General features: G+C 55.6%; 1 protein-coding gene across 5 annotated transcripts in view; it reads left to right on the plus strand.

The window, feature by feature from the left end:
* The first annotated feature begins 2,245 nt into the window (after window positions 1-2,245).
* NIN (ninein) overlaps window positions 2,246-25,598 on the plus strand; it is a 57,751-nt gene continuing 34,398 nt past the window's right edge. For all 5 annotated transcript variants that reach the window (XM_057384005.1, XM_057384006.1, XM_057384009.1 and 2 more), the window contains exons 1-5: window positions 2,246-2,302; window positions 7,488-7,691; window positions 13,413-13,494; window positions 20,547-20,710; window positions 25,311-25,350. In XM_057384005.1, coding sequence (XP_057239988.1) covers window positions 7,509-7,691; window positions 13,413-13,494; window positions 20,547-20,710; window positions 25,311-25,350 — 469 coding nt within the window. In that variant the 5' untranslated portion in view covers window positions 2,246-2,302; window positions 7,488-7,508. The remainder of the gene's footprint in view (window positions 2,303-7,487; window positions 7,692-13,412; window positions 13,495-20,546; window positions 20,711-25,310; window positions 25,351-25,598) is intronic.

The following is a 25,598-nucleotide window of genomic DNA, read 5'->3' on the forward strand; positions in this document are numbered from 1 at the left end:
GATGGAAAAGCAAATGTGGAAAGAGAGGGAGAAAGGAAAGAAAGAAAAACCCTCAGCAAGTGTCAGAGCAGAAGAAAGCGGCGGAGAAAAATGGCAAATGTTAAAAACTGAGACAAAAAGCCCTCGGCCGGCACAAAGCCGTGGCTGCTGACATCTGTCCGGCAAAGCYTCTCGCCAAGGGCCCCTTCCGTCTGGAGTCACCTTGCCTTGCTCCTGTCACCACAGGGACACGGCCACGGCCCTGGACAGGGTTTTGCTGGGTGCTGGGGGACACTGTGCCATGTCCCACAGCCACAGCGCTGCCCCCGGGGCAGGTGGCAGTGCCGTGCCAAGTGATGTGCCAAAGAGCAACTCCGAAATACTTTATTCCAATATTTTATTCCAATATTTATACAATATTTTCACAGTATTTCCTTACAATATTTTATGACAATATTTTATGACAATATTTTATGACAATATTTTATGACAATATTTTATGACAATATTTTATGACAATATTTTATGACAATATTTTATTCCAATATTTTTGAAGCTCTTTGCTCTGTTTCCTCACATGTCCCAGACGTCCTTGTCACCAGCCGGTGGGACCATGTGGCAAACCCACCCATGGCTCTGTTGTGGGATCTCGTGGGGTTTTTAGATCAAATTTCTGATCTGAAGAATACTTACGCAGCCCCGCGTGAGGCTTTTGTGTTCCCCTCGCTCCTCCCCACGAAGTATCTTRAACCTGCAGAGCCGAGCCGCCTTAAAAAGGGGAAGAAGTCTAAAAAGTCATCTTCCCCCAGGCATTTTCACCCCAAAAAAAGCGCAGCAAAATAAGCTCATGCAATTGCTCGAGAGCGGATTGCAGCGTGGGTGGAAGCCCTCATTAGCCATCAGAGAATCCACAAGCCCCGGGGACCGSCGGCTTCCCGCGGCTCGGCTGGCGCTGAGCAGGAGCGTGGGCGGGCGGCGGCTCCGGCTCCAGCCGGGATTGCCGAGCTTTAAATGAGGTTTGGGGTTTCTCTGGAGCCTGTGGGTTGTGTGCCACTTCCCCAGGGCTCCCCTGTAGCAGAGGGTGGTCCCGGGGTTTGTCACCCCCCAAAGCGAGTGAGGGGCACGGGTGGGACAGTGCAGAGCCACCCCCGGTGCTGGGATGGGTGCCACGGGGAGCAGGGAGATGGGGTGCCATGTCCCCAGGGTGGGGGACAGTGGGGTGATGCGTTGCTGTGACCTTCAGGTGTGGCGTAGCCCAGTGACGTGCTGGTGGTTTTTTTTGGGACAACGAGGAGCTGCAGGGCCATGTGCCCTGGGGGGCAGGACAGTGTGGAGCCGGGGTGATGCCACCCTAGGGGACAGGACAGCGGGGAGCCAGGGTGATGTCACCTTGGGGTGACAAGGACTCAGGGTGATGACCCCTTGTGTTGTGGGATGATGAAAACCGAGGTGATGTCACCCTGGGAAACAGGACGCTGGGSAGTTGGGGTGATGCCACTCTGGGCTGTGGGATGACAGGAACTGAGATGATGCCACTTGAAGGGACGGGACATTGAAGAGCCGGGTGATGCCACCCTGAGGTGTGGGACAGTGAGGACCATGGTGGTGCCACCCTGGGATGCAGGACAGCAGGGAGCCGGGATGATGTCCCCSGAGTGCAGGATGATGGGAACCGAGATGATGCCAGGACATTGGGGACCCGGGGTTATGCTGTCCTGAGGAGCAGGACAACGTGTAATTGAGGTGATGCCATCCCGGGGCACACGACAGAGGGAAGTTGGGGTGATGCCACTCTGGGGGACGTGACAACAGGAAGTTGGGGTGATGCCACTCGGGTGCAGAACAGCGGGGACATCTTGGTGCCGCAGGAGTGCGGGACATCCCGGCAGACCCCCGCAGCTGTCCCCTGAGCCGGGGGGCGTTCCCGGGCGGTGCCGCACAAAGGCCGCCGGTCCCCCCGCCCCGGGGCCGCCCCGCACCCCCGGGGCCGCCCCCGAGTCTCGGCCCAATAAACGCGGCCGCATTTGAACGCGGCGCCTCCCCCGGCTCCGCAACGCTCCGAGCGCTCCGCCAGCCCCGCCGCGCCCGCGGGCACCGGCAGCCGGTGAGGCCGGGACGGGAGCGGGGGTGGCTGCGGGAAAAGGAAAAGGGGCAGCGGCAGCAGCGAGCCCCGGGCTGCGGGGGGAGAGCCGTCCGCCCGGTCCCTCCTCCGCGGGCGGTGCCGGGGCGCAGCCCGCCCCTTCCCTTCCCGTCCCTTCCCGGCGGGGCGGCCGCGTGTGCGGGGCGCCGGGACGGGCCGGCGGGGACGGGGCGCAGCGGCGAGGTGGGTGCCCGGGGAAGGGGCTCTGGGGAGGGGGCGAGGCTGCAGGAATGGGATGCTGGAGAGGAGGAGGAGATGCTGGGTGCTGGAATTAGGGGGATGCTGGAGGAAGGGGGTGATGGGGGTAGGGAGTTGTAGCCGGAGGGTTCGATGGCGGTTTTGGGGGTGTCTGGCAGTGCGTGCCACGCCGAAGCCCCCAAGGTCCCCTTTGCTCCGGTGGCAGTGGTCCCGCGGGGTGACAGGTACCGAGTGCCCTCCTGCCAAGGGCACCCCATCCCTGTCCCCGGAGAGACGCTCCAACCGCTGCGAGCGGCTTCTGGACCACTCTCCCCGGGCCGAGTCCTGGAAGCAGCCGGCTGTGGCTGGAGGAATTCRTAACAGCGGTTGTTTTGTCATCGGCAAAGCTCTCGCTGTCACCAGGGTGGCAGACAGCATCTGCTGTCTGGTCACCAACCGCGGGCCCGTCTCCTTCGGAGCATCCCTGGGAGGATGGAGCCGAGGTTGGGAGCCAGGAAAGCCCAAATCCACAGCCTGGGAGATTCCGGTGCTGGGATTTTGCTGGGTGGGTGGGTGACAGTTCAGGTGGGTGACAGGTCGGGTGTATCCTGCTCTTCTCYCTCTCTTGCTCCCCAAAACGGAGCCGAGGGGAGGCGATGGACGCGTTATCGCCGTGATTCAGCACGGCCCGGGTTTAYCGGGGCCGGCTCAGCTCCGAGCTCCGCGGGAATTACCGAATCCCTCATTTCCCGGCGCGCGAAGCGTCGCTGGATAAATTACCGGCTCGCTTTGTTTACTTCTGAAATAATCAGCTTTGTGCTTCCACCTTGGGCTTTATCGCACCCGGGGCTCCCCGAGTTGCTKCAGAGCGACTCCAGCCCGATTTGCAAAATCAAACCAGATGGGCGCTTTGTTTTTCCTTACGGAGGGAAGGCTGCGAGTGAAAAGCCCTATTACAATGCAAATACCGGGCCGGCGTGAATATTCAAACYGCTGCGCTGCTTTTGAAGCTCTTTACATAAATTTATAGTGCTTTTATACGCCATCGCTGCTCTGCTAATCTGGAGTGGAGCTTGGTTAACAGAAATCGCTGCTCTCTGCCAACTTTGGAGGGTCTGGGGGTGTTTTGGGGTGCATGGGGAGAGGGGAAATTATGAGCGTGGTCAATGGGGAGGAGGAACCGCCAGCTGTAAGGCTGACTCTGGTGGTGACCCTTGAAGAGCTGGGCGTGCTGTCAAGTGATTTACTGACGTTTAGGTGCTTCATTGTCCTTTTGGGTTTTGTTTTCCCCTTTCCCTTCGGTTTCTCGGTGTGACCCTTTGTGGAGCCGCTGCTCCGAGAGAGGATGGGGTGTCACAGGGTGGGCTGAGCTGCACCATTGCCCCGACACGGTGTGGGGGTTTTGGGGTGTGCACAGGGACAGGGCACCGAGCTCTTCTGTCTGGGGACCAGTGACAGGACTTGAAGGAACTGCATGAAGCTGTGCCAGGGTGGGTTTAGGTTGGGTATCAGGAAAGGGCACTGGGCACTGCCCAGGCTCCCCAGGGAATGGTCCCGGCCCCAAGGGTGCCAGAGCTCCCTGTGCCAGGGATGCACAGGGGGGATTGTTGGGGTTTCTGTGAAAGGCCAGGTTTGGATCCATGATCCCTGTGGGTCCCTCCAGCTCAGGTCATTCTGTGATTCAGCAGAGCTGCCACTGTGATGGATGAGATGGTTCATTAGGGGAGGAAGATAATGAGCGTGAGACAACCTCACCTCTGGCTCAGTGGTCTGGTTTTGGTGGCTGCTGGGCACCTCACATAAACCCCACGATTAAAAACCGGGATCCTGGTGGCTTTTGCCACTTGTGTTCACATCACCCTCCTTTTCACAAGTGCAGCGGGAAAGGAAAGTTGCTTTAAAGTGCCCACACGTGGCCGTGCTCTCCGGACACTCCAGAGCAGTGACATCYCAAGGAGTGGGTGCTTGTGTCTTGGAGGTGGCCACAGGATGCTGTCGCCCTGGGTAATTACCACTAATTGCCAGGCCCTCATTTGAGTCGAGGAGATCAAGAGTAGCAGCAATAACAACATTTTCCTCCGTCTGTTGGAGGTGATGACTTCCACAGAGGGCAGGTTGGGATAAAGGCAAGGTAGCCCTGGTTGGTCATGCAGTCCATGGGGGCATCCAAGCAGAGCATCCCTAAAATCTCCATCTCGCGCTCTTGTGCTGCAGCAAATGGGATTTTTTTCTTTTTAATTAATCAAGTAGAAATTGTCCCTGCCCATGACAGGGAGTTGGAATTAAATGGCTTTTCAAGTCCCTTCCAACCCAAAGTCATTCTGGTATTCTATAATTCATACTGTTTCCCTCCCCTCTAAAAAAAAAAAAAAAAAAGGTAATTGTGCTAATTGTGGTGTTTTTACTTGCCGATGCCATTGATTGACCAGGTAATCTGTGTCTTCATTAGCTCCGGGCTAAAGTTGATATTGATTCCAGGCGCTTAATATGCGAAGCGGTAATTACTGYTTAAGCCTATATTGTTTGAGTTAAATTTAGCCGAGAGTTTAGTGCTGGCAGGCCCTTACATTGTGTGCTGTGAAGGTTATCTGGCTCTCAGGAGGGGGTGGATTTAAAGGCAGGAAAGAAACGCCGGTGAAAACTTCCTCATCTCATCATCATCATCCCGGAGCGCTTGSCTTCCCCGGGCTGGTAATAAGGAGAACAGAAACGAGGAATTACGCCATGGGGACTCTCCTAAATCTGCACTTTTCAGCGCTGGTCATTCTGTGGGACTTGAAACCACGCAGAAAAGCCAGCAATAAATCTGAACAAAGTGATGCCCCGTGCAGGGACCGGCCCCTCTCCTCYTCCTCCTTTCGGGGCCGGGGGATCCCTCGCTCAGCTGCCGCCCTCCCCTATTATCCCACCCGCCCTGGGATCTCAGCTGCTGGCCCATCTGGAGCGGAGATGAAAGGCCGGGCTGTAATTCGGGCTTTGTGTGCCGCCCCTTCCCCCGCGGGTGCCGGCGGCTCTGTGGCCGCTGTCCCCATTATTCCTCCCGCCGTCTCCTCAGGTAGGAGGCTGGCTGGTTTTCCCCGCCGTGGAAGCGCTGCTGAATAATTCARGCGGGAGTAGAGTAGGCATCTTGGGTCACCTTGCGCAGCCGGCTGCGTGCCGGAGCCGCCCGCCTAAGATGGAGGTTGTGCAGGATTGCGGGCCCGCCGGGCTGCCGGCAGCTCCCGCCGCTCGCTGACCGCAGGTAGGCACCGGCCTCGGCTTTCCCCTGCTCAGATTTTCGATATTTTATGTGCCGGGGAGCGGAAATTYTTCCCAGGGCTGGTGGAGCCCGCTGAGCTGCGGGTGTCGCTCGCTGWGGGGATGTGTGAGGGTGCCATGGCCGCGGTGCCCTCACCAAACCTCCCCTGGGCTGTGTGAGGTGGGGAGCGCACACCTGATGCTCTTTTCCTTTGGGAATTGTGTGCTCCTCGCTGGTTTTATGGGCTCCCCAATGATTTCTCCATCTGGGTTTGCCCAGGGTGAGTTTTTGTGGCAYGGAGGGGGTGATCCCTGTGGCAGCAGGGATGTGGCATTCGGCTCTCTGCGCTGTCTAACTGGGCAAACTGGTTCTGGCAGCAGGGTCAGTGCTGGAGACATCTCAGGGGGAAGGGCAGGAGGTGGCTGACCCTGGAGATAAGAGGTTCAGAAATGCTTGGGAAGCTCTGTGGGGTGGAGTCACCTTTGCTGGAGGCTCGGCTGKGAGTTTTGGGGCCGCTGGAATGTGCAGGGAGGGCTCCCTGACMCCAGATCCGAGCCCTGGGGGTGCAGGTGGGAAATGGGGTTGTTGTGTGGGAATGGGAACGAGTTTGCTGCCTTCCTGCTGCTCGCAGGCACCTGAGATTTTGGGTGCTGCCTTGTCTGTGCTCCAGGTTGAACGTGTCGGCTCCTTCCCTCCTCCCCACAGTGCTGGGGTGCCGGGAGAAATCAGCTCAGGAGGGGTTTGGGGGAAAAAAACGGGACTGGGAGATTGTGATGCTCAGGTGGAGGGGTTTTGTCCACCCTCTGGAGTGTCCGTGGTCATCCTTGTCCGTGGTCATCCTTGTCCGTGGCAGTGTGGGGGGAAGGCTGGGCTGTCCCTGTCCCATGGGCCCTGCCTCCCTCAGCAGATGTGGCATCCCCAGGATGCTCTGCCTTGGCATCTGCTCCTGCTGCAGTGAAATCAAGGGCACGGCTGGGCAGCGCTGCCCTGGAGATTTCCGATTTTCTGGGGTGGCATTGGGCTGCAGCTAAAGCAGCTCTGCCCGTTCTGAGATGTCCAGGAGCACTGCTGGGGTCAAAGGCAGCCACCAGAACCCTGTGGGCATCAGAGGGGGCTTGGGTGGGACCCCTGTTTGGGGACATGTGGCTGAGGCTGCCCAGGCACCCCGGGATGCCCAGGTGGGTCCAGGGGACACCAGGGTCCTGCAGTGCCAGTGGTCACTCTGTGCTCGCAGTGAGGGTGGTGGCAGCRCCTGTCATGTCCCAGGATGATGGCACGTCCACACCGAAGCTGTATGGTGGCACTGGGTGACACTGCTCCCACCCCAAGCCAGCCCAGAGCCCTGGGCAAACAGATCCAGCCAAATCCTTCCTTTTAGATGGGAAATTTCAGGGCTCAACAGCTCCAGTCGATTTTGGAGGGTTTTTTTTTCCAGCCTGAAGGATTCCTTGGTCCCATCTTTGGCACAGGGGGTGCGTTGTGCCCAAACAGGGGGTGGGCACTGTGGCTGGCTGGCATGAAGGGTTTGGGTTGGGGTCTCTGCTCTCCCCTCCCCAGGCAGAGCCCCCACTGCACTCCCTGCAGCTCTGGGGTGGTTGTTTATCCTCTCACCCCAGCATCACCTGCCACACCTGGGATCAGTGGAGCTCAAGGGAATGATTTTCCCCTGCAGCACCTCAGCTGAGCCTGGTGAGGTGGCACGCAGGGACCTGCCACGGGGCTGGCCCAGCCACCTGCGCTGTCCCCTCCCAGGGTTTGGCTCTGCAGGTTTTCTCCCTTCCGTCCTTCTGCTGTGAGATTTCTTACCCCAGTGGGGTGGGAGAGACTGGGGCAGTGGTGGAGCATTTAAAGTGACCAAGCACGGCCTCATCAGCCTCGTGGGCAGCTCCCACGAGGAGGTTTTTTGCTGTCCTGGGTCCCACCGATGGTCACCTGGCCGGTGTCTYCCCACAGGTGAGCGTGGCAGGCTATGGGATGGATGAAGCTGAGCAGGACCAGTATGAAGCTCGCCTCAAGGAGCTCTTCGACAGCTTCGACAGCACGGGCACGGGCTCCCTGGGCCAGGAGGAGCTCACTGACCTCTGCCACATGCTGCACCTGGAGGAGGTGGCCCCGGCTCTACAACAGACCCTGCTCCAAGGAAACCTCCTAGGCAGGGTAAGGATCGGGGAGATGGAGGGGGAGGTGGGGGCTGGGGAGACAGGTGGTGCCTGTGTGCATGGGGTGGTTTTGGGAAGGGACTGATGGCTCTGATTTGTGTGTATCCAACGTTCCTGAGGCTCTGGGGCTGCTCTACTCTGTTCAGTGGGGTGGGCACGGGGTGACTTCCAAGAGGAGAATCGGTGATGACAGGGAGGGGAGCTGCTGAGTCTGCCCTGACTGGAGGGGCTCTGAAACTCAGACCCCACCACTTCAGGCTGAGCCTCGTGCCCTGGTGTGCTCTCCCGGTGCCCAGGGCCAGAGCAGGTGCCAGGTGCTGCCTGTCTTTGTGCCAGCGCTCAGCTCACACCATGCCCATGCCCCAGGCACTGGTTCCTGGTGCTGCTGGCCTGGGTCACCTGCCCAAACCAGCTCACCAGGTGCTTGCACAAGCTCTGAGCCCCTTGGGACGCGACAAGGACCTAAATCCAAGGCTGGAGCCTGTGATTTGCACTGGCTCAGGCTGTTGTTAGACTGGCGGTGCCATGTGCTGCCACGCACGTTTCTGTGGGGTGGGGAACATTGTCCCACTCAGGAGGTGCTGTCTGAGCCACCTTTGCCCACATTGCATGGTSCTGGTGGCTCCCAGAGCTGTTTTTCCTTTGTGGCTGTGCCTTGCTGGAGTTCAGTGCCCGGGCACGGAGCAGGAGCCGTTGGCCCTGGGGGGATCTCCTGTCCTTGTGCTCGGCGTTAGGCCTTTCCCGGCGCGCCGTGCTAGGAGTGCATCAGAGCCTTCCCTGGAAATCACCCTGAAATCCCATCACTGCTCATTAACATCAGAAAAATGTGGAACAGGGCAGTCAGGGCTCTGAGCAGACGAGCAGCCATCCCGACTCCAATTTCTGATCAAACTACAGCTTTCACAAACAGAATAATTCCTTTAACCAACAAAGGGATCTTTCCTTTTCCCTCCTCTTCCTCGCCTGCCCTGGGGCTGCAGCTCTTCTGCTGACAGTGAGTGGTGCCAGAGCAGGGAGGCATCCAGGCAGAGGTTGCTGACCTTTGGAATTGCAGTGTGGCATTTTCTGGAGCACCAGAGACSTCTGTGCTGCTTCGTTGTCTTGAGCACCTGGCACTCGGATTCTGTCATCAAAGATTCGTGGAGTGGTTTGGGTTGGAAGGAACTTAAAGATCATCCAGTGCCACCCCCTGCTGTGGGCAGGGATGGTTTTTACTGGACCAGGTTGCTCCAAGCCCCATCCAGCCTGGCCTTGGGCACTTCCAGGGATCCAGGGGCAGCCACAGCTTCTCTGGGCACCCTGTGCCAGGGTCTCCCCACCCTCACAGGGAATAATTCCTTCCCAACATCCAATCTAAACYTTCCCTCCTTCAGCTTAAAGMCATTTCCTCTAATCCTATCACCTGGCTTTGCCACTTGTGGGATGGCACAGAGAGSAAGGGAGGGCAGATGTGGCTGTCACAGCTGCCCAGGGCACCAAAACCCCCCTGAGGTCACCCTCACCCCATCCCAGCCCAGAGCTCTGTCCCTGCAGGCCATCCSAGGTCACCAAGCTTCCCATTTTACYTCATTCCCYCTTTGTCTTTGGGGATGATTCTCCYTTCCAACCTGCACTGGAGCCTCAGGATAATCTTTGTTTCCCTGGTGCTCGTTAGCAGCAGCAGCAGCAATGGCCCATGTCAGAGCACCAGCCAGGTTTAACAGCTCGGGGTCTTTGGGGTTTCCTAGGAAGCTCCTCCTGGGGGAGCAGCAGCCAACACTTTGCTCCCTGAGYRCAGACTTCTTGCACCTGCCCRCAGCCCCTCGCTGCAGATGGTCCAGCCTTTGTCCAGGGACCAGGATTTATGGCAGGGGGGCTGCGGGGGAAGGTTTTGTGTGCTGGGGGCAGCTCTGTGGGGCCACGTGCTTGCCTTTGTGCTGGGCTCTGCTCTGGGGATGAATGCTCTGGGATCACGGAATGGGGTGGGAAGGGGACATTAAAGATCACCTTGTTCCGAGGGGCAGGGRCTGGGAGCTGAGCTGGCATCCTGAGAGGGGCTGGATGTGCTGCCCCTCCCTGTGATGGTTTGGGGTTAATGGGGTCTGATGTGGAGGTGTGAATCCTGCCCTGATTTGTGGCAGAGCCAAACCACCCCAGAACTGTTTTCCTCACAGGATTCCATTTGGAAGTGACACTTGCAGCAGTTCCTGGGATTCCTCAGGAAAGCTGTCTGCCCTCATCCTTGACAGCAGGAGGCAGGGATGGGTGTGGATGTGCCTGTCTGTCTGCCCTCTCTGTGCCCTTTAATTAGCAGCAAACTCACGGTGGTGTTCTGGGGACACAGCTCATGGGCCTGGGTGATGTACAGGGATGGTGTCAGTCCCTGGCAGTGTCCAAGGCCAGGTTGGATGGGGCTTGGAGCAGCCTGGGCTAGTGGAAGGTGTCCCTGCCCATGGCAAGGGTGGAATAGGATGGTATTTAAGGTCCTTCCATCCCAAATCTTCTGGGATTCTGCAGAGTTGGGCACCTCCAGGCCCTGCGCAGGGCCCRTCCTTGGCACTGTCCTTGGGCAGGGATGGGCAGCTCAGGTTTCACCTGCACTCCTGCATTCCCAGCTCAAAGCAAGGACACCGTGGGGTGGGATTTCACTGCCAGCTCCCTGCAGTGCCMCTGCCYGGGTCCTCTGGCACAAYRTCCTCCCTCTGTGCCCCCAGTGATGCTGTGCCCCCGTGCGCTGTGGGGTTTTGGGTACCAGGCTSYCCTGCTCSGGTGTCACTGCASGATCGGCTTGTYRGGACCCAGGGAATGGCTGGAGCTGTGCCAGGGGTGGTTTAGGCTGGAGATTAGGGAAAGATCTGTGCCAGAGGGTGCTGGGCACTGCCCAGGCTCCCCAGGGAATGGTCCCGGCCCCGAGGCTGCCAGAGCTCCAGGAGCATTTGGACAGCGCTGCCAGGGATGGACAGCGGGGATTGTTGGGGAGTCTGGGCAGGGCTAGGAGTTGGACTCTGACCCTTGTGGTTCCTTCCCATTCAGGATATTCCACAATTCTCTGCCTTCCTCACCCCCTCTTCCCCTTCTGTTTGCCTCAGCTGGAGKGAGTTTGCAGACAGGGACATCACTTTGGGAACGGGGCTGTGCTGGATTCAAGGATGGGTATCTGGAGGGAGCCACCGGCATGTCCTGGGTGTGCCAGGCGCTCTGCACGGTGGGGACACGGCGGGGACACAGCGGGGAGCAGCGGGTGCCTTGGCATGGGCACACAGTGCTTTCAGTGCTCAGCAAGTCACAGCTCCAAGGGGGCGGTGAGAGCTGGGGCTGCCACAGCCTTGGTGGGTCCCCGATTGCCATGGGGAGGCTGGGCTGGGCTGGCAGTGCCTCTCTCGGTGTGTTTGTSTTGTGTGCTTTGATTGACTCCTTCTGGGAAAATCCTYCTCCCTGGGCAGTTTAGTTGGCTCYGGGTGCTGATCTGGCTGTGGGGTTTGCAGGGCTGTGTGTCCCATCCCTGATCCTGAGTGGACACCACAGCATGCTGTACATCACCCTTCAAACCCCTCACTGGTGCCTGGCTGCTTGGGATCAGCCCCAGATTGCTGAGAGACCCCCATGAGCAGGTCCACAAATGGGCAACACCAAAATGCCATCATGGGATCAGAGTGGTTTGGGTTGGAAAGGACCTTAAAGCTCATCCTGTTCCACCCCGTGCCATGGGCAGGGACACCTTCCACTATCCCAGGCTGCTTCGAGCCCCGTCCAGCCTGGTCTTGGACACTTCCAGGGATCCAGGGGAATCTGTGCCAGTGTCTCCCCACCCTCCCAGGAGGATTTCTGCAGCGTTTCTGGCTTTGCTGCCCCATAGCTGCCTCGCCGGCCTTGTGCTCCAGCCCAGCTCTGATGTTATCAGTGGTGTTTCTCTAACTCTCCAGGCCCTCTCTGTGCACAGACGTGCAGCATCCAAGGTCAAACGTGCACCACAGACTGGTTTTGCTGGTTAGCTGGTGTTGGGAGAACCTCTGGCCCATCCTGGTTTAAAATCTCCTCTGCCAGCTGGGGCTCCACCTCTAGAGTGAGGACAGCAGTTGGAAACCCCTGTGCTTGTCCCTGAGCTGCTGATTTGCACTGAAATTCTCCTATGCAGCAGAGGAGGATGGCCACAGCCTGCTCCACACCCCAATATTCCATGGAGATCCTCTGGATGTCGTGGTGCCATCCTGGTGTCACTGTGGGGCCAGGGCCACTTGTTTCTGTGCAGGGAACGAGGGCTCAGCCCTTCCTCCTCCTCCTCCTGGGTGCAGCCACGAGTTATGGAGCTCACCATGCAGGGCAGGTGATGTCAGGACTGCTGCACACCTGCCCAGATGGTTTAAATTTATTTAATTCCATGTTTTTGCGTGAGGGATGCAGAGTGAATTTTATTTCTTGCTGCTGTGAGGTCCCATCCAAACCCAGCCCCGGGGACTGGCCCTGTCCATTGTCACTGTTCCTTTCCTAAGAGGATCCCGTGGGGAGGGAACCTGTAATTCGAACACCCTCATCTTTTATTCATCCTCATTTAGTCTAAATGTCAAGTTTTCTTTCAATCGGGGAAATTCTGCTCTCTCTGTAAACTGTCCTTTCTGAAGTGCACCCGTGTTTGGAGATGGATGGCAGCAATTAGCATTCAGATGAAGGCGTTCCTGATGAGCTTCTTTGCTGAACATATTTTTAATTGTGTTTAAAATCAAGTTTAAAAACGTTTAAAGCTGCAGTGGGGGTTGGCGTGGCATGAGGTGCTCCTCTGTCTCCCAATGTCTCACATTACCCACCTTGTTGGCTTTTTTTTGAGCTTGCTTGACCCCAAAAAACAACTGAAGAGGTTCAGATCTGAACTTGGCTATATCAAAACCCCTCTGACCGCAGCTCTGTGTTCTCTCTCTGCCAGCCAGAGCAGCCTCTCTGGGTTCCTTTAAATACAAAATCCCTCGTTCCACGCTAAAAATTCTTCCCAGATTTATTTAGCCAAAAGAAACGGTAGCAGGCGGCTGTGCCTGGCCGCTGACCCACGTCAAATGGCCACTCCAGCTGTCCCTGGGTCCCCGTGTCCCCCCAGGGCTGGAATTGCTGACATTCCCCAGCATGGCTGGCCAGGATGCTGTAGCCTCCTTGGGGCTGCTCCTGAGCCTTTCCAGGAAGGCACAGATGGAAAAAGGGGGGGGGGAAAAAAAAACCCCTCAATGTCAGGATCATCCCTCTGCTTTTTCCCTTTTTCTGGTTCAGCCCTACAGGAACTGGGGCTGCCCTAGGAAGGAAGGGATTGTTCTGCCATTCACACTGAGGAGTGGTTTTTGAAGCTGAATTAGGGCAGTGGAGCATTTCCACAGTGGAATACCCCACCCCTGACCAGGAATGGTCTCACTGTAGGAGCCACCAACCCTGGCCAGGTCACCTCCAGCAATGGATATTCTCCCTGCTCCTTTGGATATATTATTTCAGCTTCTTGCTCGATGGAAAAAGCCAACCAGTGCATGGAATCAGTGGCTCTGGGTCATTCTGTCAYAGCAATAATTCTTTCCCAGAGGTGCTGGCTGTGTGCTCATGTCTCCTGCTGTCACCTCTCCAGGATTCCTTCGTGCCCTTGCTGAGTCTGTTGGTGCAGGCRTGGTGATCTCAGTGATTCCTATTGATTCTCTCCGGATTATTGCCCTCATATTTCACTCTGCACCACCTGATTTCCTCTTTTCTTTCTTTCTTTTTTTCCCCACAGGTCCACTTTGATCAGTTTAAAGAAGCACTTATCCTCATCTTATCCAGAACCCTGTCCAATGAACAGCACTTCCAAGAACCAGGTAAAGACTCAAATTTCCTAAAAAATTCCATTTCTATTGGCAAAGCAGCTGTGGGTGACTCCCACTGAAGAATCTTTTAAAAGAGAAAATGCTTTTTAATTGCTGAGATTGGCCATCCAAGCAGAAAAGACTGATCTTGGGAGAAAAGGGAGTTGAGGTCTGTTTTGGAGCCTGTACCCAAGTGTTTTCAGAGCCTCCAGATATTTCTATGCCATTCCCAGGATCTGAATGCCTGGAGAGACACAGGGTGGCTGTGAGCAGACAGTTCCACCCCACTCAGATGCTCWGGATGTCCCATGGGTGTGACATGGGCTCAGGTCTCTCTGTCCCCCACCACTCTTGGTGGCTGGAGATGCTGTAGGAGCAGAGAGTTGTGGCCAGGCAGTGAAATGGCTGATTTAATGGGATTGTGTTGATTTTTTCCCAGCTGGAATTGTGTTGATTTTTATGTTTTTAAAGTCTGTTCTGTTTTCTTGTGTCTGAGAGGAGCGGGACGTGGGGAGCTTCTCTGTATTTCTGCCAGGAAACACTCAGGCTGCTCCAGAGGTGTTCTGAACAAATGAACCCCTTAAAAAAACAGATTGGGGATGGTCAGAGAATTCCAGGATGGTTTGGAAGTCCCAGGAAGGGACCTTAAATCCCATCTCATTCCATCCCAGCCATGGGCAGGGACACCTTCCACTATTCCAGGCTGCTCCAAGCCCCATCCAACCTGGCCCTGAACTCTTCCAGGGACCCAGGCACAGTTTTGTGAGTCCTCAATGTCCTTGTTTTCCCTTGCTTTGTTTCAGTGTGCCTTGAAAATGCTTTTTTTTTTTTTTTTAGACTTTCCTTGGCAGGCAATCAGGTTCCAGCCCAGTGTGCAGCAGGGACTGGGAGCACTGGGAGCTGTGGGGCCACACCGAGGGCTGAGCCCTGCAGCTCCAGCTGGTGTCACACCTGTATGTAAATCCCTAATCCTGTCCTTGCAGCAGCAGGACAGTGAAATCCCTGAGGAAGGAACAGCTCAGCAAAGGGGGAGAGGGAAACTCCAGGTTTCCTCTCCAGCAGCRTCAATCTCAGCTAGAGCATCCCACTTGAGAGAAAGCAGCCTGCCAGCAAAATTACACCTTTCCCCTTTAAATAGGCTGCAAAAACCACGGGCTTGGAGAGGTGGGATTGATGGATTGTTTTTGTTTTCCACCTCTCATTTCYAAAGCTCTCAAAGCTGAGAGAGGGGCGACCCTTAATGGAATTTCTGAGTGGGTGCTCGGGGGTGACGGGGGAATCTCCATCAGGTTGGATCTGCTCCCATCCCTCGGAAAGGAGCTGGCGTGGAGCAGAAGGCACACCCAGCACCCCAGCGAGCCAGAACTAATCCAGCATCCTGCATTTATTGGGGAATCATATGGCTGAGGAGCTCCAGCTTGATTGAAATGGAAATAAATCTTACAGGAATGGCTAAATTTGGGGTTATCGTGAGGGAAACGGTGAGCGAAGCTGGAGAGCCCTCCTTGGGGACACATTTGTCAGCTGGGCTTGGAGTGGCAGGAAATCAAAGGGCAGGGGGTGCAGGTAGGGAGGCAGAGACAGGCAGGCCTGGCAGGCATTTTATTTTTAATGCGTTTTGACAGGTTGGTTAACGCCAAAGTCTTTGCTTCTTTTAATTTAGATCAAACTGGAGATTTGGAGAACAAGCTGCTTTGTGCTGCTGGTGTCAAACTGTCAGGGAGTGGGGAAATGCTGGTGTTCCAGCCCGCCCCAGGCTTGGGAAAAATTGAGTTAAGAGCTCTAAATCGTATCATTTAAATGAAAATTTAATTTGGGGGGGATCAGGGAGGGGGGTGAAGCAGGGGTTTTAAAGCTGTTGCTGTGTCTGGGGGAGTTTGCTCTGGAAGGAAGTGGCTGTGTGCTGGGATGGTGGGGTTTGATCTGGGGATTTGGGTGGTGGGGTGGTCATTAGGGTTTGGGGGTTATGGGATGGTCACTGGGGGTTATGGGATGGTCACTGGGGGTTATGGGATGGTCATTGGGGTCTGGGGGTTTTGGGGAGGTCACAGTGAAGGGGAATCCCATGTCCTTGTCCCCACAGATGCTCCCGGCTCAGGGAGGAGAGCTTGGACAAGGAGCTGGGGGTGGCAGGAAGGATGTGGAGCTGATRGAGTTCAGAGGAGGCACAGAGGGATGGAGCCCCTCTGCTGTGAGGAAAGGCTGAGGGAATTGGGATCGTTCGGATGGAGAGGAGAAGGCTCTGGGAAAACCTTATAGCCCCTTCCAGAAGGGAGGCAAAAAGAAACAGGGAATGGGATTATTGACAAGAGTGGAGTGACAGGACAAGGGGGAATGGTTTTAAGCTGRAAAAGGGCAGATTTAGGTTGGTTATTGGGAAGGAATTGTTCTCTGTGAGGGTGGGGAGGCSCTGGCACAGGGTGCCCAGAGAARCTGTGGTTGYCCCTSRATCCCTGGCAGTGCCCAAGGCCAGGCTGGACATTGGGRCTTGGRGYAGCCTGGGACAGTGGGAGGAGATGATTTTTAAGGTCYCTTCCAYCCARACTGSTTCTGTGACAGTGCCCTGGKGTCACAGCAGGACCTTGGGCTGGGGACAAGGAACCAAAAGCGCTGCAGTTCCCACAGAAGCAGCCAATGGGGTTTCCTCATTTTGGGAGAAAGCAGCAGGTGGGAGAAGCGCTCAGGCTTGCAGAGAGCAGCTGATATATTTATATTATTTTTTTTTTCCCCTTGGCAAAGAGGCTGAATTCCTCTTGCAGAGGGAAGACTGGCAGGGAGGATGGYGCTGCAGGCGCTCTGCCTGGGAAGCAGCCCTGGAAAGCGAGGCARGCAGAGTTCCAGTGCTGCCATCAGCTGTGTCCCCTCGAGGGTGGCAGTAAGGGGACACAGCCCCAGCTGTGACCCAGAGCATCAGCTGGCCAGGCTGATGGGAAGAGGGACGGGGAGATTCCAGGAAAAGCACAAAAAAAGGCTTGGATGTGGTTTAAAATAATCACTGTTTTAGCTCTTGAGACYGTGGGACCGGGCTGGGTGCTGCTGCCACCACTGCTCTTTGTCCATGGGTTACTGCAGCAGTAAAAGGGGACAATAAAATTGCTTAAAGAGTGAGGAAAGGATAAAAAAATAAAATCAGTTGTGTGGGTGATTAGGGGAAAAAAAAAATCAGTTTTTTTCTTGCCCATTATAGCAAATAAAAAGTGCGTGGAAGCCAGGCTAGGGAAGGATTAGCGGGGTGCAGTGCGGGATTACAGGAACACCCAGGAGAAATTAAAGAGCAGTTTGACGCCATCCTCCCTGTGGTCACGAGGGGGTTTGGGGTTTTTCCTGCCTGGTTTTTCCCTTCTCCTGCTGGAGACAACAGAATTGCCCTCCCAAAGAGGAGCTGGTGGGGATATGATGCCTTTTGGGAGGGCCCCATCCGTGGGGGAAGGGTTGTTCAGTGGATAAAACCAGTGCCTGGATAAAACCAGAGTGGTTGAGGCACAGACAATATTTTTGGATGGTAAAGCATTGATTTTGGGTTGTGGTGACCCAGCCATGGCTCCTCTCTGCCTCCATTTCTGAGTCTGAATTATGAAACAGGGGCTTGGAGGAGTTCAGACATACCTGGTGCCTTGGGGGATTAGGATTTAGCAGATCCAGCAGTTGGAGCATCCCTCCCTTCCGAATCTTAAGCAGCAGAGAAATTAATTTCACCTCGAAATGCTGGGATTGTGGGATGAGGGTCCTCCTGYTCTAAACCCCCTTTTGTCTGCGCTCCAGGGCTTTGATGCTGGGCCCAGGCAAGGGGAGCCCCCCTCCTTCCCTCCCCATGGTAAGGGCAGAGCAGGATTTTGCAATGACTTATCTGGCGCAGAAAGGCAGAAAATCGAGTSTAAATCTCCAGCCATGGAGAGGTTTCACTGCCGGGATGGGCGAGGGGGAGCGAGAAAAAGAGAATTGATGGGTTCTTAAATCAGGGGGGACTGGTGAAATACAGGCTCAGGGGGGTTGTTTTATTTCAGGGGGCACTTTGAGGGCCACAAACCCTCTGGGCAGTGAGCAGGAAGGTGAGAGGCTTCTTCTTTCAGCCTCCTCCTYTTGCCCCCAGCCCAAGGGTGGTTCAAGGGGCAGATCAGACCCCAGGGTCTAATTAGGCACCAGCTCTGCAGTGAGTTTTACTAAGCCCATGCCTTAGGAAGCAGAGAGGGCTCAGCCTATTTTATTTTTCTCTTTTTTCCTCCTTTCTTGGTGATTTGTCAGCCACACAATAGTGGGAGTTGGAGCAGCAGCATCTCACCTTGCTCCTGGTGGGGGGAGTGGGTACCAGAGCATCCTCCCCTCTGATCAGGGGGGATATTTGGCATTTTTGGGGATAAATAGCACACAGGGCTGTGAAAGGAATGATTTTGGCATCTCCTTCCTGGYTCCTCCTGTGCCTCTGAAAACACATGTGGGTTGAGCAGCTCTTTCCATCTAAAGTTGGACTTGATGATCTCTTGATGAAGTTTTTTTCCAGCCTTAATGATTCTCTAATCCTTCCTGCTCAGTTTTGGCTGGGAAGGAAAACCTGTTCAGCTCATCACTGAACTTCCTGCGTTCAGGAAGCATGGATGGCTAAGTTTTGCTTTTATGTGCGTCCAGCATTCCCTAAATACTGGGAATGGTGGGAACAGCAAGGTCACCAGGGGCTGTGCTGGGATTTTGGTTGGAAAAGCAGGAGATGTGGAGGTTTGGGGTATGCTGCAGGTAATGGGGTATTTGTACACCTGGCTGAGAGGTGATGGTGCTGGGATGGAGAGGGATTTGTGCTCTCAGGGATGGGGCTGAGGGAAGAGCTGTAACCCAGGGTTAACCAAAGCACCCTGGCTCTGTAAATGGGATTTTGGGATGCCTGAATTATGGGATTTCAGGGAGGCCAAACTGGGATCAGGCACAGCTGGTTTGAAACTCACAGCAAAGCAGGAGCAAACTTTGTTCTCYTCAAGCTGTGAAGGGTCACCTTCCCCTCCTGGGGATGTTCTTCAGTTCTTTAATTACAAAAGGCAAACAACTCAGCCAGGATGCTCAGAGCAAAAAGGAGAGAGAAAAAAGAGAGAGAAACCAGCTGCCAGCCTGCAAGTGCTGAAAACACCAAAGTGGGGAGATGCTCTTGTTGTTCCCATTCCCGTGCTTGCAGGGGGGCACAGCRTGAAGGCACTCGTGTTTCAGAGAGTCACACAGTGGTTTGGGGCTTTGAAAACCATCTCAGTCCAACCCCCTGCTGTGGTCAGGGAGATCTTCCACCAGACCRCTGGATTTCCACCTGCAGCAGTGTGTAAACACAGGGCTGGAGCAGAATTCTTCAGGAAATCCAGAAGGAAATTCAGCCGTGGCTTTGCTATTGCTGAATTCCAGCTTCCTCCCCCTCCTCCMTCTCTCCAAAGACAGATGGGCACGGAGGTACGGCTCTGTCTTAGGAATAATAAAAATGATTTCAGAAGAAAAACAAAGCCCCCCAGCCCTCCCTTGCGCGGGAGGGAGAAAATAACTGGGTGAATGAGTCGCCACAAATATTAGCATTTCAGAGAGAGCTGCTGGATGGAGATTGTTCACCACCGGGCAGGCTTTAATAGGAGCGATAAGGTTTGCTTTTGTTCTGGGGCTCTTCCTTAATCAGCCTGTCTCCTCCTGATTTTTCTATCGGCGCACTCCATCGCCCAACTTTCATGTGCTGAGTCCCAGCTGCAGCAAATCTTGTTAGAATGGCCTTGTTCAAACAGGGGCGCTGGGTTYGTTCCCTAGAGCTGGATGGAGCGCGGGGCTGCGGGAATCAAAGCGCTCCTCGGCCCTGTGTATTTTATAATTCATTGCATAGCTAAGTTGTGGAATATTTTTTTTTCCCCCTCTAACAAGCTTGAAGCCTTTTCTTCYGTATCTGAAGGAATATTATCCGAGGAGGCATTTGGGTAGGGGGGTTTAGGGACCCGCTGCTTTCCGTGTTTCCTTTGTCAGCCTCCCCGTGCCTTATTAGTATTGCGCTCCTGCRTTTCTTTCATATCGGAGCCCTCTGCAAATAAAATTTTCAAAAGCTGCTGCTCTCGCCACYGCGAGTGGCAGAAAATAAAAGATGATGGAGTCCTGGGGGGGTTTCAGCAGTCAGGTTAGCAAACATCGAGACAAAGAGTGGCACGGAGCCTTCCCCTAATTGAATCCCTGGTTAATTTGGTCCTTGGTTTAATTTGCCCCCTGCTCCAGACGGCGRAGGATTCTCACTGAAAACAGCCCAAAACGTGCTTATTTATTTTTTGTTTTGATCCTCGCCTGCCAGTGCTCCTGGATAATTCAGTCCCCAAAGGCAGGAGCTTGCTGGGGGAAGCTGGAGCCGGGGAATGCGGAGCCCCTGTAATTAGATGACGACTCCAAAGGGTTATTTAGATCCYGCAGTTGGCTTTGGCTGCTCGGCACAGGCTGGGACCTGCCCCAGCGTCGCCCACATCAGCTGCTCCTGTCGGCCCCCGAGAGACTCCGGACTTGCCCAATTTTTTTCCACTTGCCCGGTTGTTTGGGCATTTTTAATGGAGCTGAAATTCAAATCCGCGGAAAGCAGCGGTGGCCGCCCAGGTGTCTGCGGGATCTGGAGACTTGAGCTGCCTCAGTGCAACCCTGTCCCTAATTAAACCTGCCTGGTGCTGCTAATGGAGATTAGTGCAAGGAGAGGAGGCCTAATGCACTTTCCATCCAAGGCTTTGGCAAGGCTCAGGGGTTTTTCCTCTTAACTGGGTCTGGGAGTTGGGGAAGGGTGAGGAAGAGGAGGTTCTGGTTGTACTTTGTGGCAGCTTTTTTGTCAGGGAGCAGAACCAGTTGTTAGCCATCAGTCCTGATGCTGTGGTGAGGGATGGAGCAGGGATCCAGGGATGGAGCAGGGGTCCAGGATGGAGCAGTGATCCAGGGATGGAGCAGGGATCCAGGGATGGAGCAGCCATTGGCGCTTGTCCGCTGTGAATGGCGGTGGCAATCGCATGCTCAAAATTCTGCCAACCAAACCAGCCCCGAGAGAGCTCAAAAATCTCACTCCTGATGTGTTTTGTGCTTGAATTCCCCAGATTCSTCCCCGGAAGCACAGCCCAAGTACATCAAAGGTGGCAAACGCTACGGCCGGCGTTCCCTGCCRGAGTTCCAGGAGTCGGTGGAGGATTTTGCTGAGGTGACGGTCATCGAGCCACTGAGCGAGGAAACACATCCTGCACATATTGCTTCCAGCCAGGAGGTGAGCGGGGACTGGAGAGCTGATGGAATGGCATTGTCACCTCTGGGCATGGCTGTTCCCCCTATCCAATAGGTTTGGGATGTCCTTGGGGCAAAGGTCTCCCTCCTTGCCTGTCCCTAAGGTGGATGTGGGGTGGCTTTGTCACCTCTGGGCATGGCTGCTCTCCCCATCCAATAGGTTTGGGATGTCCTTGGAGCCTTCCCAGCAAAGGTCACCCTCCTTGCCTGTCCCTAGGTGGGTGTGGGGTGACTTTGTCACCTCTGGGCATTGCTGCTTTCCCCATCCAATGGGTTTGGATGTCCCAGTAGCAGCACTGGCTGCCCTCCTTGCCCATCCCTGGGGATCAGCCGTGCCAGCAGTGCCTCCCCTGCCCCGTGTGCTGTGGGAAGCCGGGAAGGAGCCGGGGATGACGCGCTCCTGGCGCCGCTGGCTCCTGGCTGCAGTTTGGGCCAGCAATTAAGCGCGGGCTGAGCCGCTGCCTCYGTGGCTAACGAGGTGTGGGCCGGGAGCAGACGGAGCACGTCCTCATCCATTAGTGCAGCTGCCAAAATCCGGCACAGGGGATGGGGAAAAGGGGTGGTGGGCGGCAGAGTCCGTGGCCAGCRGCCGCTTTGGCACGGCGGCATCTAATTGCTCCAAAAATGCGCATTCCTGGTTTTGTGATCCAGATTTGTGGCTCTCTTTGTGGCGGTGCTTTCAATCCCAGAATCTCCCCGTGCTGCCCCAGATGGGAAAGCCAAAGGGGYGGTTGGGGTTGGTGTGGTGTGTGTTCGAGTACGGCCGCAGCGGCATTTCCCCGGAGCTGGGCTGCTTCCAGYCTGCCCTGCTGTGCCAAGTATTGTTGATTCAGGAGCATGTGGTGGGAGTTTTTCCACTGGGAAGGAGAAGCGCTGCTGCTTTCCCCCTCCTCTGTCTCGTGGCTTCGCTGGGGAGTTGAGGGGGGGGCTCTACAGCCCCATTTGTAAGGGTGACACCCAGCCCAGCGTGGGAAAGCAAGGCAGGAATTTCCAGTTTCCAGGATTTCAGTGCTGTTCCTGTGCAGCTGAGCTTAAAAATGATAAAAAAAACCCAAACTGACACCTCAAAGGAAAGCTTTTCCACCACACCCAGCTGCTTTTCCCTGCTCCTGGTGACCTTTGCTCACCGCCACAGGGATGCTCATCCATCTCCTGGTGCTGACCACATGGGCTGCCCTGACCTTGGAATCGATGTTAATCCTCCCTCACTCCCCAGGGAAGGGATGTCCTTGGTGGAAGAGGCCACTCTGATCTTGCTCCTCGGTTTTAGCTGTCACGGAGGTGTGAAAGGGTAGTCTATTAACAAGGGTGGTTAATTAACCCAGCTGGTGTGTAGCCACGCTGTGCTGTGGGGGCTGGATCAGGCTCCTGCTGGGAATGCTTGTTGCACCTTTTGGGCTGACRGGATCGTTAATTCCCTCACAACCGGGGTGAAAAACAGGCTGAACTTGTGAAATCCCACTTTATCAGCGCTGCTATCTCATCTCCAAAGCAGATCCTCTTGGTATGCCTGGAAATGACTTTGCTGGAGGTGCTGAGGGGTCCCAGGGCAGTGCTGGAGGCTCCTGGTGCTCTGACTCTTTGGGATTTGTCCCAGGGCCAGCGCTTGCCTGGCTCTGTCCTGCTGTGTGTACAAACACGCCGGCGTTCCACGAGCCTGCCCCGGCCGGGCTGGCCCTGAGAACTGGGACAGGGTGCCTTAATTGCTGCTTGCTCTCAAGCAGTGCCAATTAAAAGGGCTCGGGCTCTGTCTGAGTTTTCCTTCCCTCCCTGCCCCCCTGAACACAGAGCAGAGGCTGCAGGGCTGCTTTGGGATCGGCTGCCTGGCCTCCATCCCCTGGGGTTTTTTGGGTGCTGCTGGGTCTGGGTTTGACATTGACCCTGCTGTGGGTAGGGGGTGGTGGTGGGATCCTGAGGGTCCCTCTGACCTGCAGGAGCTTGTCTCCGTGGGTGCTGGCTGTGCTGATTTCCAAACCTCACCTTAGGGAATCTGTCACCATCCCTTCCCAAGCCCTGCTCTGGGAAAGGTCCCTCCTGTTTGTAGGTTCATGGAACCTCAAAATAGTTGGGGTTGGAAAGGACCCTAAAGCCCATCTCATTCCAACCTTCTGCYSTGAGCAGGGACACTTCCCACTAGTTCAGATTTCTCCAAGCCCTATCCAACCTGGCCWTGAGGTTTTAGARCYCTCTGGCACATCGCAATTCTGTCCCTTCAGTCCCTGCTGGAGCCAGTCGCTCCCATCGTCTGTTCAAACATAGAATTGTTTCCAGCATGGCCTGGCCTTGATGCAAAACTTTTTAGGAGGCTGGGGTTGAAACTCTGGGATTTTGGGTGCTTGATGTGAGGCTCCCACAGTGGGACTGTCCCAGAAAGCCAGGATTTGTGGGAAACAGCTCAGGATGGAGTCTGCTCCCAGAAAAAGTGCATTACTGGTGTGAGCGGTGCTTTGGAGCTGAAGGCACCTGGCAGAGTGAGGTTTGACAGATTTTTTTGGGGTCTGTGCTCCACCCAGGGAGCTGATCCGTGGATCTGGGAAGAAGGGGATCCATCACSGGGGCCGGGGCTCACCTCGTGCTGCTCGACGCGCGCTCCTGATTGCCATTTTAATTAGCACTATATTCCAATGAGAACAAAGGTCTGTCTGGCTGGAGCAGATGGCAGGGGGGAGAGGTGGCTGCCCCCCGTTCGGGGCAGGCCGGGCAGCCCAGGCCCCTGCATTGAAAGCCGCGGCCATCTGCTCCGCGGGCYGGCCGAGCACGCGCCTCGCCCAGGGTCAGGCGTTGCCGGGGTCCCCCCGAGTGACCCGTGGGCAGCTGGAGCTCTGCTGGGACTGGCCAACAATGGGCACCCGACAGCGCCGTGTCCTGGCCCTGCTTTGTCCCCGAGCCAGCGGTGGCCGACCCCGAGCCCCGGCGCACAAAGGGAGCCCGAGCCCTGTGTGGGAGGGAGGGAGGTCACAGCCACCCCAGAGCCCCCCTGGCTTTGTTCAGCCTCTTCAGGTTGTTGGTRTTGGTGGAGTTGTTGTGRTTTCAGAGAATCCCAGAATKGTTTATGTTAGAATGGAGTTTAAATCCTATCCCATTCCACTCTTTCCCCTATCCCACGGTGCTCCAAGTCACATTCAGCCTGACCTGGAATGCTCCAGGGATGGGACAGCAGCAGCTTGTCTGGTTTTGCAGCAAGCCSTTGAACTGAGGGGATGTGGTGCTAAATTAATCTGATTCTGTATAGAAATATAAATGTTGCTTATGCAAAAAGGCTTGGACCCAGAGGATGTGCCTGTGAGGATCGGTGCCAGGCTCCCCTCAGTGTCCCTAAGGATGAGGATGGTGGCTGCAGGGTGGTGTCTCTGGCACCCAGACCCTCTCTGTGCACAGTTTTCTGCATTTTCAGGTGGCAGTTTTGTGGAATCCCAGAATGATTYAGGTTGGAAGGGASSTTAAATTTCATCCAGTGCCATCCCTGCCATGTCAGGGACACCTTCCACTGTCCCAGGCTGCTCCAAACCCTGTCCAGCCTGGCCTTGGGCACTGCCAGGGGCAGCCACAGCTTCTCTGGGCACCCTGTGCCAGGGCCTCATCACCCTCATTATAAAAACCTTCCAGGGATGGGATTTGGTGTCACCTGTTGCCTCAGCTCCTGCGATGCTGAGGGCCCTCGCCTGGTCCTGCAGCCGAAACGGGAACAGGCAGCCGAGCTAAAAAAAGTCCTGCGACCTAATCCAGTTTCCATGGCAACGTTGTAGATTAATGGCTTTTCGCTGTAATCTGAATGAGACGTATTGAACTTTTCTGGGATGATTTAGAGCCTCTTTATGTCCTGGGTGACTTTGGTTCCAAATCCATCGGTCACGTGCGGCTGGGAGGATCCGCTCATACGCAACATCTGCCGCTGCTACAGCAGGAGGTGATGCTGTGGAGCATCACGTGGGAGCAAATACCCRGGCTGCTACAAGGGTGGCAGGGATGAGAATTCGTGTAGTACATGAGGAAATCACCTTAAAGGCTGTGCTTTTGCTCCTGGTGCTGCCAGAGGGAGTGGGATGGCTCAAAACCACCAAAGAGTGGGGTTTTTTATCTTTTCTAAACTCAGTGAAGAGCTTGTTGACAGCACAGCTCTCTCCTGATACAGAGCTGCAGTGAGTGGAGGAGTTTGGTTTGAGTTTGGGGCAAAACGGGGTTGTGGAAGGAAAGGATAACCCAGGCAATGGCTCTGTGCAGCCCGTGATCTCCCCTGCAGCCCCATCCCCTCAACCATCAATACCTTAAAAGCAGCAGGATTTGCTTGGAGGGCAAATCTCTCCCCAGAACCCTGCTAGGCTCTGATCTGTCCCCCTCTCCTGGCTCATTTGTGGGCTTTAGACATCTCAGTGGTTTCTCCCCGCCCGAGARCCGCACGTGCCAGAACAAGGCAGGATCAAAGAGCCCTGGATTCCCAGCCCAGCCTGCAGGGAGCAGGGAGATGAAAGCCTGGCGGGGTTGCTGGAGCCCTGCAGCTCCTTGGATGCTGATCCCAGAGTCTCTTTCATTCAGGCCATGTCTTGCAATAGTAATAACTCAGTAACCTTTTGTTTTCTCCGCAGCATTGGAAGACGCGAGGCAGCGAGGAGTACGAGGCTGAGGGTAAGAGCAGAGAGCAGTGCCTGCATGTGCCTGTTCTCATTTCAGCTTTGAAATGGATCAGAGGAGCATGTGGAGAGGCTCTCTGGGGGTGTGGAGCATCTCTGGGGCAGAGCTCAGAGRGTGCAGGTGGAGCATCCCCCAAGCTGGGAGTTAACACAGGGCACGTCTTGTGCCTTACCCTCTCTGCCCTTTTTGTCCATCTGTGGGTGTTCTGGGCTCCCTGACCTCTGTCCTGGTCCCCACTGTTG

Source organism: Malurus melanocephalus, unplaced genomic scaffold (genome assembly GCF_030028575.1).
Source record: "Malurus melanocephalus ecotype Western Australia unplaced genomic scaffold, MMel_1.1 scaffold_675, whole genome shotgun sequence".
NCBI classification, from domain to species: domain Eukaryota; kingdom Metazoa; phylum Chordata; class Aves; order Passeriformes; family Maluridae; genus Malurus; species Malurus melanocephalus.